Source organism: Heloderma suspectum, chromosome 4, assembly GCF_057233095.1.
Source record: "Heloderma suspectum isolate Gila_16-S chromosome 4, 16-S_ref, whole genome shotgun sequence".
Lineage (NCBI taxonomy): Eukaryota > Metazoa > Chordata > Lepidosauria > Squamata > Helodermatidae > Heloderma > Heloderma suspectum.
In genome coordinates, this window is record NC_139461.1 from 102,165,650 (window position 1) to 102,187,614 (window position 21,965).

Consider the following 21,965-nt stretch of genomic DNA (forward strand, 5'->3'; position numbering starts at 1 on the left):
TGCAATTAACGAAGGCAGGTTCCAGATCTACCTACATACCATCGGGCTTATTTGCTGACCTGTACTAAATTTTGGTCTTTTCCACTCAGATTTGATTTTCCACCTTGGTCAGTGTTGGAATCTTCTTGTCTGGAGCCTCTCTTTAAATGGATGGCATTAGATGCTCGGCATATTAAGGCAGACAGAGTTTCTCCCACAATCGTGGCAGTCAGAGATGTGTGGTGTATAATGTCACACCAATTATTGTCCCAGTATTGGGAAAAGGGTGGGATATAAATATAATAACAACAGCAATAACAATAACAATAACAACAGTTTGACCCATTTTCCCATGCCAAACTGACTTTCTGGGGAAATCCAAGTTTAAGAATTGGAAAGAAAATGTTTTTGTGGTGGACCTGGGCAGATAAAAGGATCTTTAACCTGGATCAATCAGTGATGAGTTTTTGCTATTTTCAACTTTGCGAGATAAATTTGGTTTTCCTGCTACAGCGGAATGGCAGTATTTGCAGTTGAAACATTTGTTAGTATCTAGATTCGGTTCTGCTGCTTTTACTGCTTTGGAGTCTCCTTCATTACTGGAAATACTTATTGAGCTGACCAGATATATTGACCTACAATTCATGTTTATAAATACTTACTATCAATGAACGAATATGATACATGCCATTCACAGCAGGAATGGAACAGGGAATTGGAATGTCCTATTTTGTTTATTGAATGGACTGCTGGTTTGGTGTCTGTATCGGATATCTCTGTGGATCTTCAGTTATGCCTTAATCAGCAAAAACTTTTGTTTTGGGTCTTTTGGATGCCACAATGTCTCTTTAATAAAGGCTTGTCAAATTCGGCTAATGGTTGGACGTGTGATGTAGTCAGTGCTTCTCTTATTCATATGTTTTGGAAATGCCCAATAGTAGCCTCCTTTGGGAGGAAGTTATTATACAGATAAAGTTTGTATTGGAAAGCTCGTTAATATTTACTGATGTAAATGTTCTCTTAAATTACTTATCTGTTTTTTGGAATGTGACCCATGGTCAGCATAAATGGATTTTTCGCGCCCTTTCAATTGCTAAAAGACTGATACTATGATACTGGAAGGATAAATGCTCACTGCTTATAATGCAATGGACTGAAGACTTAACAATGCTAGCAACATTAGAAAGAGTGATCTATAGGCATAACTTCCAAATAGACTTATATTTGGATATCTGGTCTGCTTTTACTGAAGTTTATCTGTAACCTTTTTTCTCTCTCTTTTTCTCTCCTTAGAATGTTGTAATATTTGAAACTGAGGATTTTAAAATATGTTGCTATATTTTTTTTAAATGTTTTTTTAATGTTTGTTTGTTTGTTTTGTTTGGTTAAAATTCACAATAAAAATTGATTAAAAATGTTGTTAAGATAAACTAAACAGAACCTAACCCCAAGCCCTCCGGAGTAAGTCGATTTCCCACCATCTTTGTATTCAGTCTATAATTGCTCTGCCATAGAGTACTTGCTTAGCTTCTTACTTGAACTTTCTATGAGTTGAGCAAGTACTGTTTAGATTCAGGATTCTAAAGATAGCGGTGAATGCATTTTGGTGGAATGGGCCACTTGAAAAAGTGCTTTGTGGACCAAGCCCTGATAAAATGTCATATATTTTATTCTCAAATTGAAATTTGTAAACTAGCACATAAATAATCCTAAAACCTGGAGACATCCCTATTGCTTGTATTTAGCATTTCCCAGCTGCTTCCATTTGCATTTTCTCTCCAAGCCATTGTTAAATGGTATGGGAGATGCAGTTCATGTTTCATGCAACACAGTTGAAATTCCCTTCTATTCGAATGAATGCTAATAAATCCAAAACATTGTTCCATCCTTGTATGCATGAATTGTTGTGGCAGAGGTGTTTTTCAAACTTCCACATTAATATGCAGTGCATATCTTAATACTAATCCTTGGGGGAAATGTATCTGCGCACAATAAAATAAAGCAATGATCAAGATGTGGAATAGCCATAATTTTCTCAGAATTGCTGTGTTGTGCTGGGTATTTTTTCATATATATACAGCCTATATATAAAAGCATAAATAATAAACCCTTCACATAATGCATTACAACATCTACCTTTAAATGATATTTGATTCATAGCCTGATCATATCCTCTGCAGCAACAGAGCACAGGATCAGATTACAGGTTCCACTGTTAGTTTGCACACCTTGTGTCCTTGGAGAAGTGCTGTAGCAAAGCTCTAAGAAAACCTGCTCATGACCAAAGCAGCTATGGAAAGGGCTAGGAATAGCCAGCTTCAATCTCAAAAGCCAGGAAATGAAATGTTTAGCTATCTAATAATAATGCACATTCTCTTTTCCTTCAACCCACAGGCACTCACCTTTTTCTAGCGTTCTGATGTTCACTTTTTAAGACATATTACATCTGTTCCTTTTCATTTGCACTGGCCTGGGGTGTGATGAAAGGGCAGCAAATTGTTTCATTATTTAATTTATTATTATTGTATTTTTTACTGCAAGGGAGGGGGAAACACTCTTGTGGGAATTTCAGACTCAGGTGCCAAAGTAACATGACCAGCTTCAAAACCTTATATTGCTTTGGACCGAAGTATTTGATAGGTCTGTGATGAAATGATTCTGAATGCAAAATAAGGCAATATTTCACTAGTTTTTTGGTTGGGAGGGAATTAGCTGCACTTACAGTGGAACCCTATGCATCTTTACTAAAAAGATCCACTGTCTTCAGTAGGTTGTACCTCCTTATAAGTCTGTTTAAGATTGCACCATTAGGCTGCAATGTTATACACATTTACCTGGGAGTAGGTGCCACTGAACTCCGTAGGAGTTACTTCTAATTAGACATGCACAATGTGAGGACCCAAGGCCTTTTTGACCACCTCACAATCCTATTTCGAGTCCCCAGGTCAGGTGCTTTGGTCAGTGTCTCTCCTCACACTGCCACTTTTAGGCTGTCACCCACAACCCTCTGTTTGTGAATTGTGATGCTTCACCACTCTCACAATTACTGCCACCAATAACCCTTTTAGAGCTGCTTTCTTTCTTTTTGGTAGCACTGATCAAGCAGCCAGCACGTGGAGGTTATTCCACAAAATACTTCCTAATCACACAAAAAAGGAAACTGTCTTTTAAAATTGAAAACAAAGAAAGTTTATTTGGTACAATTAGAAATAGGAACTGGGTTGGGATGAGGAAAGGCTATCAGGGATGATAATTAAAATAAGTCAGCACTATAAACTACACAATATAACTCTTGCTTTTAGCTCTATGTTCAAAAACCTCTCACACTATCTGACACACTCTCTATCCCACAGACTATCTCACTAGATGTTCTCACTCTTATCTCCCAATCTCAACTCAGGCTTCTCTAGCTGTACCCAATCTACCTTCCTCCCAGACTGATCTGACTCCCTAGAAGCAATCACCCCACCTTTTTTCTGCACAAGTTCTCATCCAATCACACTGCACTTCATTCTCACTCAGCCACTCCCCCTTCCTTCCACTTGCCAAACTGTCATTCTTGCCCACGTTCTGCCAAACCCCGCCTCACACTTACCTGTCAATCATTCCAGATACATACCAGCCACCCTACATATATAGAAACCTTTACTGTTTATATATTGTGCATGTGGAATCGCTGCACACAATCTCCACCCTTACATGCTGTGGTGCCATATCTCCCATGCCCTGTGTTTCTCCTTCAGGATAATATCCCCATCCTGGGAGTCTTGGGGCTGAAACAAGTACAATACAGAAGGGTTTCCCTCTTTCCATATTAGCATGGTAAGTAGGTGTGGTTATTTAGCAGAGACCAAAAAATAAAATCACACAAGCTGGATTTTCCTTTAAAAAGAATAAACACTTACTAAGTTCATGCTGATACTAAATCTACAAAAAAGCAAAGAGTTATATTTCACAAGCTTGTTAGCCAAAGATGCCAAGTAAACATTGGATGAGCACTCCCTTGTCCCTTTGCAAATACACACACATTTCCAAGATGTTTCAAGATGTAGGCCTTTTACCATAGAGTTGAGTTAGTTTCTTTTTTAAACACATAGTTTGGGTTTCAGCTAATGATGTTTATTGGTTCTGTCAAATGTGCCTCTCAGGAGGTGAAGTGAAAAGAAAAAGGGAGATTTCACATGACATGATGAGTGCTTATTGTTTATGAGCAACATGCTTGTAAATGCTGCCTGGTCATTCCTGCTGCAAGCGGGAGTGGCTGAACTCCCACTTTAGTGGAGCATTTCCGCATTAGTGATGTATGGATTTTGTAAAATCTGTTCCATCTGTGTTTCGCGGATTCGTTCCATCGTCCTCTCATTGACAGAATCAGATTTTTTCCAGTTTCTTGAATTTACGCAAATTCCCATTTGTGCAAATTCAAACTTGTGAAAACATGTAAATCTCCCCCAGATGCTCAAATCCCCCCCCCCATTCACATGTTCATGCTTTAGCCTGTGGGGGAAATGTGCATTTTTGGCTGTTTTAATTTTTTTTAACCTATTTTTCTACTACTGAATTTGCATAAAATTCCAGAGAGTTAAAAAAAAAAAAGTCCACAAGTCTGCTGAATCTGTGCGACTTGGGAAACTCTGGTCCGCTGCGGAATCTGAGGGACAGATTCATAGAAATCTGAACTCATTTGATCCCATTGCGTATTTTTCCAACATCCCTATTTAGCATAACATGTGAACTGGACCTGTGGCTTGTCTCTCCCCTGACAAGAAAATTCCTGCCTTATTATGATGTGCAAACCTGGTCAAAAAGAGCTCCCCAAACAAAAAATCTCTACCTCTGATACACCTTTTTTTGCCTCCACCTCACATCTGCTAGAAAATTCATTCCCCAGAAGTTACCAGGAGGAGATTTTCCATGGCCAGGTAGCACTTTAGAGTGTCAGTAGCCAAGATGCTTGCATCTGAAGAGGTTTTCTGCCTATGCTTTTGGCTAATCAGGTCACCTGAAACTGAGACCCATGGAACTCTGTGAAACCTGTTTCTGAGTAAACACTCATAGGATTTGGTTGTTACTATTTAAAATCTGCATGCTCTTAAACATCTTGGGCTCAATTTAGTCCTCCATGGGTGAGAACTGTGCCTATGGTAGAGTGGGTTGAGTTCATTGTTATGAAGAAAAGGGATTTTAAAAAATGTTCTGCTTTCCTATCATCAATGTTTATCTCATTCCTATCATACTAAATTCATGATAAATTAATGTTCCCTTGCTTCACAAGATGTATGTGTTTTTTTCAAGAGAATGTAGCAGGGGCTGCCTTTTGTACACAAAATGGTATCATTTCTGTGACAGATTTATAACTCTCTTGAGACATTTTAAAATAGATTCCTACCACAATGCCAATTTCTCCCCTTTTTTTTCTTTTCTTTTTTCTTTTTCTTTGGCGAAGATTAGAAAACAATCCCTTATTCTCCCCATCCCTTTTATGTATGTGCTAGATATAATGAGCAACACATTCCTTATGCTGTTTTTTTTCTTTTTACTTTATGAGGCAGCATCTGGTAAATTACATTGAATATTTTTTGTAGTTACATTAACTCCCATGCTTACATACAGAGCTTATAGCTCTGTAAATGCCTCTGATTTCCATAAAATATTCAGGGCAGACTGTTATTACCATGATTATTTTCTCCCTAATGCTGAACTTCAATCAGCTTCAAATTCGAAGTGCATTAAATGGCTATGCATAATACTATCATTTGTGCTGTAATAAATTTTTTATTGTTAGTGCTGCCTTGGAAAGGAGCTTATGCAAGAAACGCTACTTCTCTGTGTTTAATTATTTAAAGTATATTGATTTCTTATTAGTTGTTTGAATGCATAACTCGTTTGCTATTTAATACAGATGTAATTTTCTTGTTTATCGAAGAGTTTCTGTCAAGCTGGATGGATATACTGAGCTGGATAAAGCAGGAAATGTCTTTCAGTAGTTTCAGGCACAGGGACCCACCAATCTTTCAGAATCAGCATAGGAAGCTGTATTGTTCTCCAACCTCCAACTGGTTTGTGCCATATTCCCATACATTCCACCCTTGCTTGACTCATTACACAGAAGTGCTAAATACCTACATTTTCTGCTGCTTCTTCCTGTTCCACCTTTCCAGGCAGCAAGTTCCTCTTCCTCCACGCTCTGACCATCTCTTGACTAGGGTACTATAACCTCCTACTTTTCTGATTTTATTCCTGCCTCTCCAGTTGGCTCAGAATGTTGTGAATTCCAAAGTTTTCACTGTTAAATGACCTCTTTCACTTAACTCCAACAATATGTTCTCCCTAGTTTCTATTCACTGCTGCTGTTGTCCCCACTCCACTATGCACAAGTCTGTAATTTTGGCTCCTCTCATTCCCATCTTGAGAACTACTGAGCTATGGACCAGGACTGGTAAATCCCTCCCTGGTAAATCTTGCCTCTACCATGACCTCAGTTAGAGGTGTTAGTGAAGCTACTTTGTGTCAGCCTTATCCTCCTATCTGCAATATGGGGAGAATGAGAGCCAGGGTGGTTTAGTGGTTAGAGTGTTGGACTGGGACTCAGGAGATCCAGGTTCTAGTCCCCACTCAGCCATGGACCTCATGGGGTGACTTTGGACCAGTCACTGACTCTCAGCCTAAGTTTCCTCACAGGGTTGTTGTGAGAATAAAATGGAGAGGAGGAAGGACCATGTAGGCCACCTTGGGTTCCTTGCAAGAGCAAAAAAGGTGGGATATAAATGTAATAATAAAAATGTAAAAATATTGATGTACTTTGCTGTGTTGTCATAAGGATTATGGAGAAGATATGTATGAAGGACTTTGACATTTCTTGAGAGTTATGCAAATCTTTAGTATTATTATAATTACTTAAAAAATGCCTATCATTATGATGGGTGCAGTGCATGTAAAAGGAATGTGTGTATGTTGCAAGGAATCACTAGAGGGGTTCAGTTTGCCTGAAGTATAGGATTTGCTCTCAGCACAACCAAGGGTCAAGCTGTCAAGCTGTTCCCTGTTTTCTAAAGGCCTGCTACTTTTGTGAATCACCCTGATCTCATCTTTAAACAACCACCTCCATTGCCACTCTACTCAAATTATCTTAATTATGAATTCATCAATCCTCTGTCAATATTGGCTAACATAATTCAAATCATAAGCCTCTGGGCAGAGACAGTGTCGCTTTCACATACTGTGTAGCACCTAGCCCACTGGTGCCACGTTAAATAGCAGCAGCAGCAGCAGAGGTTGTAGTAACAAGCAGGACCTGTCTACTGACCTTCTCCAAGATTCTCCATTCCATTTCCCTTCCCATCCAGGTTTCTGCCCCCCCCCCCCCAATCAACTTTTCATGGCCACTGAGCTCACTCAGTCCTGCATTGGGCTGTTTCATGGGGTAGGGCAGTTCTAGAGATTTTTTTATGCTTCTGCAAACATTGGGACTCCCCTGAACCTGGGGCTATCTCCTTGTGCATGAGTGGTTCTGGTATGGCTACATAAACATCAGCAGTCACACCTGAACATCAGAAATAGAGGGAATGATGTGTTATTGTAGTTAACACAATTAGTCATTGTAGAAGCTTCTAAAATGTAGTGCTGTCTTTCTTTGCCAGCTCAAAGGCTGCCATGATCTCAAATAAAACTGCCCCACCATTTATATGTGTGTTTTTTTCTGTAAAAGATGGTGGCCATGAACATGATATTTGAACAGTGGAAAAATTTGAACAGTTCTAGGTTTTATAGGTGGTGATCACTTCAGCCATCTCTGATTTCTCCCATAGGATATTTCATGCTGTACCACAGTGTATGGCAGTGTATAATGTTGTTCACTTAGTTGCTTGTCTTCCTCTGTATGTATAAAATACTAACATTCAAGAATCTCTAATTCAACAGGCAGAAGTGCCTGGTAAACTAACATGAAGACCTGAGTTGAAAATGTTACATGTAAATTGCATGAATTGCTGGTAGATGGTATATATCTTTTAATTGCTTTACATGAAGTTTGCTTATTTCTTATTTAAATTATACCCTGCCTTTCTGCATAAGCCCCTAAAGTAGCTAACAATGCTTAAACATACAATTATAATAAAATAAAATAAAATAAAATAAAACAGGAATATCAAAACTTGTAAAATGGTCAGATAAAAATAGCTGTCAACTAAATAAAAACCATGAGCAATGGCAGTGAAACTTACTCAGCTCAACAGGCCAAAAGCCTGCCTGAACAAGACAGTCTTCCCCTGTTGGTGGAAGGCCATGAAAGAACGGGCTAGGCAGGCCACTCTGGAAAGGGAGTTTCAGGGCCTAGGTGTACCCACTGTGAAGGCCCTCGCATGTCCTTGCCGAGTTCAAAAGCAAGAGGCAGAATTTACCACTGCCCATGTTTACAAACATTTGTTCTTTCATCTCCTTTCTAAACTTGGGTTAGCTACCAAACAGATTTGTCACTGGTGTTAGATTCATGGATTGGTGTTTCTTCTTCCCTGCCATACTATGTACTTCTAATATTTGTCTTTCTAGTGTGAAAACGTCTCGTATATATGATACCCCATTTCTGTATTTGAATAATTAACTTAAAATATGCAATAGTTATTTTCACTCATTTTAATTCTGAAATTGATTTTTGGGTGGTGAAGGGTATAATCCTATGCATGTTTAGACAGAAAAAAAGTCCTACAAGTCCCAGCATTCCCCAACCAAAATGGCTGGCTGGAGAATGCTGGGTCTTGTAAGGCATTTTCTGTCTAAATATGCATAGGATTGTGCCCTTAGTGGTGCATGTTACTTGAGACTAGCTTAGATCAGGATGGATATAGAAAAGTACCAGTTGTTATCCATAGTGAAAGAAAATTAATAAAGTGTTGTTGGGAGGGGCAGAACCTTAAGGGTCTAGTTAATATTTACATTTGATGCTGGGAAAGAACCTCCCCATAGGTAAGCCTTTAAATTGATAAAACTCTTAATGCACATCTGTGCTGTATTTTCATTTATAAATATTTGCATTTGAAGTTCGGAACTGAGGTAGTGTACATTTGATAAGAAATCAGGACAAGCTATTTTTGTTCTCTTCCCATTTAAAGACGTTGATGCACTTATATAGCAAAAGAAAAGCTAATGGACACAAGATTTCTTAAAGCCAAAATATTAAATGCCTGTGATAAGTGATAAATCACATTTGGAAAGCCATTTTCAGGCTTCCCTTAGATGCACTTCACTCATTTAACCACACAGTGTCACAATTGGACTCTGCTTCTCTCTACTTTCAGAAGAGGGTATTTACAAGGCTGGCAAAAAGCGGTCTGAAATGCGGGGGGCTGTGGAAGTCCAGGAAGATGATGACACTCAAATTGAGGTCCCAGTTGACCAGGTAATCTATATACTTTGAATAAGTGGCTACAGTTCAAAATAACCACCTCTTGATTTTTACTTTCTTCGTTATGTCCTTTGGATGTCTACAGATGTGGAATGTGGAGGCTGCAGAAGTCCAGAAAGATGTGGAATGTGGAGGCTGAGGCTGCAGAAGTCCAGAAGTTCAATGACACCTCTGAAACAGACCTCTGAAACAGAGGTCCCATTGGCTTAATGTAGCAACTCATTAATTATACCATGTTATTGTGGGTGGGCAGAGATGGGAAGGGGCAAGAAATATAGTATTTCTGATATCTAGAATCTAGAGTGATTATTTCCTGATGGTTGGTGACATTAGAAAAGGACAGCACTATTGCTTTATCCCACTCAGTTAATTGGTTTATTTTATTTGGCAGCCTAAAATGCCTGTCCTAGTTTTGTCTAATAATAAATATTTGCAATTATCAGCCCATTTCTTGTACTTCGTAGGTATCTCAGCTCTTTGTATGGGTAGGTTTTGACATCTCAGCTTGGATCACTAGAGGTCGTGTAGTTTTGTCTTGTTTTATTTTTTGCAATGAATGTATTGTATGTGAAAGGTGCCAAACTGATAGTTCTATGAAACAGGTAAGAAGTAACAGCGGTTCAAGCTTTTGCATGAAGATTGAGCAATGGGAGTGTAGCACAGCTCAGTCCAGAGAGGTTTTCCTCTTAAATAAAGGATAAAGCACTCTCAAATTTCTCTTCAGGTAAGTATGCATCACTGTCCACTGAGAATGCCAGGAAAGTTGGTTAGCAATGTAACGTTTGCAAGACTGAAAAGAAGATACGAAACTATTTGTGTCTTCTGTGGGAGGCCAGGCATCAGGCAGCAATAACTTCCAACGCTGGCTCAAAATATGGCCACGTTTGCTGAGAAACATAGACAAAGCACTGGGGACCTTCCTTTGTGATTCTTTTGCCAAAAACAGCTACTCATCTCATATTCCTCTCTCTCTGTCTGTTTATCCAATACACAGCATAAGGATGGACATCTGCCAATATACCGGTTTTGTGGATCTTCATCAGAAGTTATACAGTATACAGTAAATAGTTCCTCCATTAAACAACAGTATCAGTTTTATCAAGGCCAAAAACAGGCAATTGTTTAATTGATCCACCTGGTAGGACCAAACAGCAGGCAGCAGATTTGACTTGTTATGTACAGACCTTAAGAATAGCAGCTTTTTGGCATGAAAAAAGAAATAACTAATAAGCTGGCATATGAGGGCTTTTTAGTTTAAACAACTTCCCATTTTAGGCCTTGACAGAACTGATACTATTGTTTAATAGAGGAAGAATTTATACTACTAACGGATAACTTCTGATGAAGTTGGGTACATTATCAGATGTCCATCCTTGTGCTGTCTATTGTTACTTAGATTAAATATCCGTTTGTGCATTTTGTAGCCCAGACAGTGACCTGGTTCGCACAAATCGAACCAAAATAAATCATGGTGGCTTGCTAACCACCCTTTGCGTGCCAGTTGTGAAGGATTTACATAATTACTCTTGTTGTGGCATGGCATGTTGTCATGCCTGAACCTGGCGAGGGTGGTTGGGTGGGGTGATTAACAAGCCACCCAGAAACCATGGCCGGTTTTAGGGTTGCTGGGTGGTTTGTTAACCACCCACCCTCACTGAGTTCAGACATCACAACAAGCTGTGCTGGTGAGGGTGTTTATATAAATCTGGCTGGCACGTGACCTGCACATGAAGGGTGGTTAACAAGCTACCATGGGTTATTAACCATCCTGCAGTTGTGCAGACCAGCACTGTGTCTAATTGAATCCCCATTTTTGTTCACATGTTCATTGTGCTTGACTATACACTATTGATTTTTATTTTAGTGTACACTAAAATGTCTACATGATATTGTCATATATAATGGGGTTCCCAGGAAATTGCTAATGGTTGTAGCAATATGAAAGAACTGCTGGATTCAGCCTGAATGGGTTATGCTTCCTGGGAGGAACCAGGAAGTAGTTATGGGCAACACCCACTTCTGGCCTGAGGAGTGAGTGGCCAAAGCCTGAGAGATCTCTGTATAGGAGTCTTTGTTTAAATAAAACTTGGAAGGGGTTTTTTGGAAGCAGAGTCTCTTTGAATCTGTGGGGTGCAGTCCACCAACTTTGAAACAATGGCAACAGGTTTTACCTCTATCAGGCCTCTTCTTGCACCTTTCTTCTTCCTAACACCACTCCATCCCCATAGCAGGCAGGTGTGGACATTAACTATTAATGCCCCTGCTCCCATATGACAAGCTATTGTAGAAGCTGAAAGTTTGTAGTAAGGTTGTACAATTTTCTCTCATAGCTTGGTGGGTCAAATCCCTTTATTCATCTAATTTCCATTGCAGTCAAAATGGTCTTCTTCCCCTTATCAATAAACTGTTTCATTGGTTAATGTCCATCAATAAAATTGGCTAATACCCATAATGCAAGTATTGGAATTTCCATTCCACTGGATGTACAGGCACTTTGAATACCTAAGTTCCATTCTCCAATTACTAGAATTTGTCTACTTATTGAATGAGTCACTGATGGACTTTGAATATTGCAGCAACATACATTTAGCAAAAGCAAGTTTAAGTACTTAGTACTTTAAGTTTCATACTGGCCACATGAATAGGTATACAATGAATTACAAAAAAAAAAGTGCAAACAAACATTATATATAGGGAAAACCTCTGTTTTACATTCTGACGATTACGAGTACAGATTTTATTGTGCTCAAATGTCAAAGAAACTACTTTCTTTAAAATTTAAAGTTCAAAATTTAAAAGGAGTTGCAGTGTGTACATGACATAAATTGAACAAAAACGCTAGGAGAAATCCTGTTATAGTCTACATGGTATCTTTCCTTCTCAGTAATGGGGAATGAAGTAATCATAGGGCCAGATTACAAGCTTGAAGCAATATACTGATGAACATTATGGCCTTGAAACTATGATTAGTTAAATCACATGGTCATTTGTTTAGGACAGCTATGCTGTTTGTGGACTAAGTACTCAGAGTGCTTGGAACATAGTGAAAGATTAGCTTATGCTTCCTTCTTTATAAATGCTTAATTGATGATATGTTGGACCAGCGTGGGAATCTTGAGAACGGTAATAGGTTATGAGTCTATGAACTTCATGGTAGCTTTTCATGTTATGGTTTATTAACTGGTTAAAATCTTCTGTGTGTGTATGTGTGCGCATGCTGTGGTGGTGGCAATGGCAGCAGCAGCACAGAAGGAACTTTGGTGTGATGGTAGCAACAGGAGCAGAGGACAGCAATGGTACCCAGAAGATTGAGGGAGGAATGGCCAGCATGTTCTTCCTCTAGAGTCTAGCATCTTCTAGAGCAGTGGTTCTCAACCTTCCTAATGCTGCGACCCTTTAATACAGTTCCTCATGTTGTGGTGACCCCCAACCATAAAATTATTTTCATTGCTACTTCATAACTAATTTTGCTACTGTTATGAATCGTAATGTAAATATCTGATATGCAGGACGTATTTTCATTGTTACAAATTGAACATAATTAAAGCATAGTGATTAATCACAAAACCAATATGTAATTATATATTGTGAAATATTTATTTCTAATTACAAATAAATGAAATTTTGTCTTGAAGCATGGTGTAGCATGGGTAACAGTCTTAATATAACAACCCCAAATTGGGACTGGAGTATTGGACTGGAGAGGAGCAGACAGCATCTACAACTTACATAACCCATCAGATCAGGCATGAACTCAGCTGGTGGAATTCCGGATGGTCAGAAAATAAGACACTTGGGTCAGGAAGTCTAAGAGTCTCCTCCTTGATTAGGTATCTCCCCGCTTGATTAGGGATCTCGGCAGGATGAAAGACATCCTCTGTGGTGAAAGAGACTCACCTTCTCTCTAGGCCACTTTCCCCAACCTGCTGCCTTCCTGATGTGCTGAACAACAACTCCTAGCATCCCCAGCCTGTTCAGTTGGCCAAGCTGGCTGGGGATGATGGGAGATGCTGTGCAACACATTGGGAAGGCACCAGATTGGGGAAGGCTAAGCACCTCATCATATTCTCAACACATGGAGAAAGAGACTTTGATTGTTTCTTTATTATTTATTTCATAGATTTATTTATCGCTTATCATATTTTTAAAAAATATCTCTGAGCAGTTAAAGATGTCAGGAGTGGGGGCTTTGGAGAAAGGAGGTGGGGCTTCAGGAGAGAGTGAGCCCACCCCAACATCATCCTGCCCCCAGAGGTTGTCCCAGGAGGCAATCCGGCCCCTGGGGCCAGAATAGTTCCCCATCCCTGGACCAGAGTTCATTCCAACTCTGATGGTATGATTTTATCCCTCTGCATCTTTATGTTCTCCCAGTCTTTTCCTTTTCCTTCTCCCTTACTCCCTCACCCCACATCTTATCATTTGCTTTGTGTCATTGCTCCCTTAAAAAACTGAAAGTTACTATAAAACGTTATAAACTAAAACACACACAGCAGTTGGAGGCAGATGGTCTGATCTCTGGCGCACAACCCACCAGGGCGTTCCCCTGTGTGTGCCCCACACTGAAAGCACTTGCACTTTCAATGGGGCTTGTGCAGGAGCATGTCTTGGTGGGTCAGGTCCCATGTTAGCATGAATTTGGTAGCAGGAAGAATTATGTCTGGATTTTCTGCTTCAGGCACCCAAATACCTTGGCCCTACCCAGGAAGTGAGCCCCGCTGTCAGTTCAATAGGGGCTTACTCTCAAGTAAGCTTACTCCCACATAAGCACACATTTAATTGCAGCCTTAATGACACCCATAGCCCACTCACCCCATTTGACTGCCTCTCCAGTGTTCCCTTCCAACAGGGCCATTTTGCACATGCCCAAGACCTTTGCACATGCTCAAGAGGCCCACTCCGCATCTTCTCACAGCTGCAACTCTGCACACGCTCAGAGACACCGTTCCTCTCTTTACGTAAAAGGCCAAGACTGGGGCGGGAAGCCAGGCAATAACTTCAAAATCCACAGCTGGGCAATTGGGCAACTCTGGATAAAATCCAACTAACGCCCTTCTTAGAGTAGACCCATTAAAATGAACGGGACTTAAAACCGTCATGACTACCTTGGGGTTGGACTCGATGGCCTTATAGGACCCTTCCTACCCTACTATTCTATGATTCTATGAACGTCAGTCCCATTCATTTCAATGCGTCTACCTTAAGTAGGGCTTTAGTTGGATTTTACCCAAAGATTTTGGGCTTCTTTTGACAGTTAACCTCGAAGGGTTGGCTCAAGACCGACCTCCTCATCCCCATCCCTGTCCTGTCTCGCCTCCTGGATAGGCCCGTCTCCGGAACTCTTCACATGGTCGGAGGCAAGCCCTGGGCCTGTTGCGCAGCCTGCCATGAAACCCCGCCGGTCCCGTCCAGTGCCTGGCGCCCCTCCGAGCTCACCCCGGAGCAGCAGGACACAACAGCGACGCCTTTGTGTAGCGAAGAGACGAGAGCGAGGCGAGACAGGAGCGGGGTAGCGAGGGAGAGAGAAGCCGGCGGGGGCGGGCAGAAAAGCCCCCTCGGGGGCGGCAGCTTGCTGTCGGCCCGACGCCTCCTGCACTCACCGTCGGAGCTGAGCGTATTGTAAGCATCGCGCTGGCAAGATGCCCGGGCGCGCCCCGTCGGAGCTGCCGGGCCCGCTGTAATCCACCCATCTGAGCCCTTCCAAGTTGTCGTAGTGATGGTCTAAGGCGACCCCTGTGAAAGGATCGTTCGACCCCCAAAGGGGTCGTGACCCAAAGGTTGAGAACCGCTGTTCTAGAGGCAAAGCTAGTTATATCTGGATTTATTCAGGTTTAAAACATGATCCTAAGGAACACTCCATGATCAAAACATCTTCAAATTTGTGCACGGTATCATTCCTGTAAGTGATCCCTATATCTGGATTGGTGTGCAAATGTAAGACATTCATGTTTAACACTTATTAATGACTTCCTAAGTTTCATATGATGTTTAGCAGGTCTGTGACTCAGAATTCTAATTGAATTCAGCAATTAGAGGAAAAATATTCATTCTCAGGAGGCTCTACAGAGAAAGGGGCTTGTTGTTAAAGCTTATAACCTACTTTCCAATGGAGTTCTAGGAGGGCTTCCATAGTGACTAAATGGTATAAAGTAATCAGTATACTTGTTTTCTATGAAGTAAATGAAAATCCTTGTTTTCTAGCCATTTCTAACACTATATAGATGAAAAGAGAGGTGGTTGCTGTCTAGGATTCAGTGGGATTGATGATACCCCACTAATGCTGGTCTTGGCTGGCCAGATGCAGAGTGGAGCCAATCCCTGCCCCTACACTTGAGAAGAGGTACAAAGATGCAGAACAAAGAGCTGGCCCAGCTGCTGATTGATGGTGCCATGCAGAGCTCTGCACCTTAACCTACTCAGTCTGGTTATGTTGGCGACATATATTTAATGTTAATATCTTTTTATAAACCATATCTAAATGGAACCTTAATATACATTGAGACCTCTGAAATCCTACTTGAATGTCATATGAGTGTCCTGCAATCTCTCTCTCTCTCTCTCTCTCTCTCTCTCACACACACACACACACAAACACACACACACACACACACACACACACTAAATTCAATCCAAATCTAGTCATCATGTCTTCCCTCTTTAAATGTTAGGTTTTGTAAACAATGTAGTAGGCAGGTACTCCATTGTCACTTAGACAACCTAACTGGTTTAGGAACAAAATGTTTGTCTTAGTTTTGGAAAGCATTTGGGATGTATATGGAACATTATTCACTGGGAAATAGGAGCTGTATTTAAGAGATGCTAGTTTCTTTCTGCAATCAAGTACTCCCTGAAGTTATATTCATGTCTTGCTTTTAGAATTTTGTTGTTGTCCCTCTTTTGCCTGTTTTGTACAGTGATGTGTAATGTTCCCAGATAATGCCTTCTACTTCTAGTGAAAAGGGTAAATACATGTAAATAATGTATTTACATAAATACATTGATTAGCTACTTTTAAACAGATACCTTTTAGAAGTGCATTTTATTAAAACAATGCTTGTTTTGCACTTGGGTTACTTTCAGACTGGGTAATTTTACCCACATGCTGTAATGAATGAGATAAACTCAGCTAGTTTTAGCCATCTGAAAACAAGGGCTGCTTGAGAATAGTGCTGAGAATCCAATCCAGAAACAACAACAACCAACAACAACAACACAGGCTATAGCTGTCTGGTTGAACTGCTGTAGCTTTTGGACATTCAAAATAGGCTTAGCTAATTCTTGTGTTTATTGCAAGGTACAGCAGAATTGAGTTGTCTGAAACTAGTAAACTGGAATAATCTTGGTCAATATATGAAGCGCTATTTCAGATGTATCGAAGGGTTTACAAGTACTCAGTGGGATTTTTTAAAAAACTTTATTGCTTTTGTGCCAGGAATCCATGCCATTATCAAGAGCTGCTTTTGAAACTCCCTTCAATTTTGAAACTCTCTTTAACAGCAGGGCAGGGCTGCTGTTTAAGAATTTAAGAAGAGCCCTGTTGGAGTGGACCAAAGGCCCATCCAATCCAACATTCTGGATCCAACAGTGCTCAGTCAAGTTCATCTGGGTAGTTCCCCTATTGTTGGTTGCCAGTATCTGGTGTTCTCTCTCGATAGATAGATAGATAGATAGATAGATAGATAGATAGATAGATAGATAGATTACATATATATCCTACCTTTCTTCCCTGATGGAACTTCAGATGTTGTACATAGGGTTACCAGGAGGTCTCCAGTCCAGCTACTGAATGGCCCCAGATCTGCTCTGCTTCAGCAAGGTTGTTCCATTGTGTGCATCAAGACCATGCTCTATACATAGAGATCCCATTTAGCCATTATGGCTAATAGCCATGTATAGTTCTTTGGATCCAAGCTCTTGGCTTATACAGCTCTTTGGCTCCTGACTGTTATCTACGATACCACCATAAATTACATGATTATGTCAGAAATAGGTAGCATGCTATTTTTCTCTTAGAAAATAACAAGAAAGTTCATGAAAATGAACCAAAATTGAGGGAAGGAAGTATGTTTCAGAATAACATTGGTGAAATCACATGGCAATATGATTTGAGACAGGGATATATAACTTCTGGCCCAGGGGCCAAGTCCAGTCTGCCTGGAATCCCAATTCAGCCCTCCAGGGGTCCCCAGATAACCATGCCCCCTTCCCCTTTCCCCAGACCACTGATCGTTCGGTGGTTTCCTGGTTTTTGTGTAGTTTTTCCCCATTCTGAAAGGTTGAAATGCTTCTCCAAGGGCTTGGAGAGCTTTGAGCTAAAATATGCTGATTTTTTTTTGTATGTTGCCCCACCCCCTTTTGCCTTTGGCTCCACCCCTTTGCTTTTGGCCCCACCTATGAATGGGTTTAATCACTTGCTATAATCGTAAAAGTTAGTGTGGTGCACTGGGAGGGTGCACAAATGATTCTGCAGTTGATCCTTTGAACTGAAAGGGGGAGGACATGTTGCTCATGCCAAATCATCCATCCACACACACGTAATATCATTGATGCTGAAGGGAAGAGAGGAACCCAGCTCTCTCCTCCTCCTCCTCTTGGCCCAATGCCATTGAAGGGGTTCAAGCAGCTTGAGCTCAGGGATGTTGAATGTATTTTGCTGTATTAATTCCCTGAGCTAAAACAAGCCCTTGCAATAATTTCATGACCAAAGAGTAGGAATAAGCTCACACAGATCTTTAGGTGGGCATGGGACAGCTGTTCCTGCAACAGCCTGGTTCCTGCTTGAGCCTGGTGCTTGTTGTCTCACACAGAAGGATAGAGGAAGCTGAAGGAGTCCCTGGAGCTGGGAAGGGGAGGGGTGAGAGGGAGAGAGAGAAAATGACTTCCTGTTTGCCATGCCCTTCTTCTCTCCCTCTTTTGTCACAGGGACTGCACTTCTTTGTTTCATACAAGTTTCAGAGCACATCAGTGACTTCAGAGTAGGTATGCCCTGTTTTCTAAGGCTGTGTTACTTAAAGCCAGTTACTAAGATTCACACAAGTTAATGGAACTATTGAAAGTTTTGTACATCTGTCCTAAACTCACTTTCTTGAAAATAAACCCATCCATTTGAATGGAACGTAAGTCCAAGGAAATGTATTTAGGATTGTGATGCTATGTCAGCCATGTCCCTTGAAACAGCCTCCATGTGGTGACCTCTTTACAAGGTGGCCGTGATATGTAGGGCACCTTGGTAGGTGCATTGCATGTATCTACCGACGGTTGTTCCATAATTCAGCCAGTCCATACTTATGCAGTTTTACACATTAGTGGTTCTAGATTATGACCATGTAACTAGTGAAATGTAACACATAGATTGTTCTTAAGTCTGTCAAAGAATGTGGTGCTTGATCTATTTTTCTATTTTGCTGTCATCTTTGTGAAAAATGTATCAGTTTATATTTGGAGATACACAAACACAATCCTTGACCATTAATCTTATTACCATGATCTGGTTTGTAAAAGAGGAAGAATTTGCTGTGAAATAACATGAGCAGAGGAGGTTATATTACATTCATAATACCTCATGTGATATGTATGTACTTTTCCACCTTTTGTTTAGCTCATCATAATAGTTCTACCTGCAATATTTTAATCAAATTGCTGAGCAACTTATAGTTTTGTTTTTGCTTTCATCAGCGGCCAGCAGAAACTGTGGATGAGGAAGAAAGCATAGCACCAGAACATAATGCTTGGCAACAAGGAGAATATTCAGCGATGAATGGGGAGGCTGATCAAGGTGGAGAAATGAGGGAAGAGAAACTGAGTGACCATTATGAAGACGAACAGCAAGGGCAGAACCTTGACCAAGATGAGCTTAGTAGTCATGCACATGGTGAAACAAATGAAGAAAATGGTGAGGAAATGGATCACAAAAGTCATGAAGAAGAAACAAAAGAAGGTATTGATGATCAAATCCAGGTAACATGTCTTTGCTCTTTTGCTGTGCTAATGCTTCGTCTACTCTAGCAATAGGTCTGTCTGCAGCCAGCATTCTCCATACCTGGAGTTTCAACTTTGGAGGAACCGTTTGCCTCCTCATTTTGGAGGATCCCAGTGACAGTACTTTCACATAGGGATGTATGAGAATTCCATTTAGGGGATGAAAAACTATGGATTTTTCCGGTTTGGCCCTGGCATATTTTGTTCCATTTCCCTCTGCTGGTATCAACTTGATCTGTAGCAAGTCGATCCAATAGATGGATTCCAGGGTTTTTTATGGCTGTAATTTGTGCAAATTGGAATTTCCCCTCCAATAAATGGAGGGGAAATAAATGGAGGAGAAATTGGAACAACAGCAGTAACTGCTCCTAGAAGGAACTGCCAAAACTATGTGTGTGGCAGGGAGCCAATAACTGCCCTTTCTGGAACTGCTGGAGACTCAGGGAACTGCTGAAAGGGAGGGGGGACACTGACAAGTGTAAGTTCAACACTTAATAGTGAGAGGATTACATTGCCAAGTGGGAGATATCCTTTTGTTACACTTACTTTGTTTGCATTCCCCCCCCTGCCCCTGGTGCTTCTGATTTGCACAAATGGCTTTCTCCATTGTCTTACTATTATGTCTCCCCCAGTCCTTTGTAACTGTGGTCAAATTAGCCTATATGCAGTCTTGCCTTGTCAGTTCCCTTGTAAGTTACCTACTCCAATTCAGTGCTCCCATTGACAGCTGAAACATACAAGGAAATTGACAAGGCAAGACTACACAAATGGCACAGCTGGATCTGCACTGTTGTACACTTCTGAAAGACCAGGGGGGGAATTGACCCCATTTTCACAAATTTCAAGACCCCCCCATTCCAATTTGCGCAAATTACCATTTCCACAAATGCAGGATCTCCCTCCCAAATCTCTAAAACATTTCTGGATTCAGGAAAAAAAATTACACTACAGTCCACCAGTGCTTACCAGAATGGAAGCACTGTGGAATCCCATAGGGCTGAAATGGAACAGAATTCCCAGTGTCACACATCCTGGAATATTGTGAGATTATGAAATCTGATTTTTACCACCACAAGATTGATGCTGTTAAGTTGACAGCTGTTATCATGGAATTTCCCAGAATGATTTACACATGGTAGAAGAAGCTTTAAAAAAGAAGCTAAAGCTACTTATGTGAACCTGCTCTTAGGTAGCATAGAGGATGGGAGTAGAGGATTGTTTTTGTAACCATGCTGCTAATTTTATTTCCCATCACCTTAAGGTAGAGGCCCTTTATTTGTGCAAGCCAACCAGGAATGCAGACTTACTCTTATCATTTAATGTTTTTTAAATTATATGTTTCTTACATAGCAAGAAAAATTCTGTTGTTGATTATACAAACATATTGTGGGTTAAATGTTTTATTACTGGACTGCACACTTTGTGATCTATCAAGCCAAACAGAGTTCACCAGCCATATGTGGTGGCCTATCAAGGGTTTGATCAACCTTCTACATTTGCTTCCTGTCTGGAACAGCAAATCAGGTGGGTTGCCAAGCATCTGACATGGCTGGTGACCTCCATTTGGCTTGATAGGCCTCGAGTTGTGCAGGTCTGCTTTATCACATGAACACATACAAAATAAAAATCCTTGCCATATGACAAGTTAAAATACATTTTTTCCCCTCTAGGCTGATTCCAATTATGAAAAAACATCAGCTCCGAGAGTCACGATCACCAGTCCACAGGAAAGTGAAAAAAATGAACAAGCCAATGAATATGCAGCAGTAGCATAGACATATTTCAAAGGATATAGGTTAGCAGAAAATGAAGGGTTTTATATTTGGAATGCAAAGCATCTTTTTCTGTGCTTGATTAATTTATAATGTGACAATATGATGGAGCTCTACCCATTGAGCCCCAATGTGATAATGTGATATCCAGGACTTTGATAATTAAATTAATGCTTATTAAGAGGAAGATTGAATTATAATCCCAAGGTTTGGTCTTCCTCCGATGTAAATTTTAAGGGAAAACATAGGTGTTAATTTAATAAATATTGTCATTACAAAATATTGAATATTGGACTAGCTCCCATATATGCTCATAAAAAGGATGGCTAGGCTAAAAGCACTTTGAATAGAAGACATAAATAATATTTTTGTGATTTCAAAATTGAGGATGTGTAATATTTTTAAAAAGCTAAATAAATTGCTATGTATATGAGCTGTGGCATATTTCCAGGACCTACTTTAGGGGTAAAAGCCAGATTCCCAGTTTGTGATATGGAAAGTGTGGCTAGAAAATCTCAGCAGTACAGACATATGCCTTGATCCAGAGCCCTGGGTGACTTCTACTGTGCACAAGGGGCTCTTGCACGCATGGGCTACTACACGCATTTCAAAGGAATGTACACACAGATCTGCTCTCACCATTGAAATGAGTGGGGATATCATTGCAGGTGGCTCAGTACCATGTGCTGAACAGAGCTCCCATGTCTGGAACTGACAGCTGGATTAGGGTTACAGAATGTGGCCAGAAGATGAAGAACTTCTACTGTATCAGTTAATAGTTTCAATGATACATATAGTAATACTACATTGGTAGTGTGCATTAATAGCCCCATCCTTTT

At 40.5% G+C, this 21,965-nt stretch overlaps 1 protein-coding gene across 5 annotated transcripts in view; it reads left to right on the forward strand.

Annotated features, from left to right (window-relative positions):
- The window catches only part of DCDC2 (doublecortin domain containing 2), a 70,261-nt gene extending 48,677 nt beyond the window's left edge, over positions 1-21,584 (forward strand). For 4 of the 5 annotated variants that reach the window (XM_084850131.1, XM_084850132.1, XM_084850130.1 and 1 more), the window contains 3 exons: positions 9,273-9,373; positions 19,052-19,333; positions 21,025-21,558. In XM_084850131.1, coding sequence (XP_084706257.1) covers positions 9,273-9,373; positions 19,052-19,333; positions 21,025-21,129 — 488 coding nt within the window. In that variant the 3' untranslated portion in view covers positions 21,130-21,558. Of the gene's footprint in view, positions 1-9,272; positions 9,374-19,051; positions 19,334-21,024 lie in introns of all 5 variants that reach the window. The other variant, XM_084850135.1, reaches the window with a different exon arrangement.
- Positions 21,585-21,965: the final 381 nt, after the last annotated feature.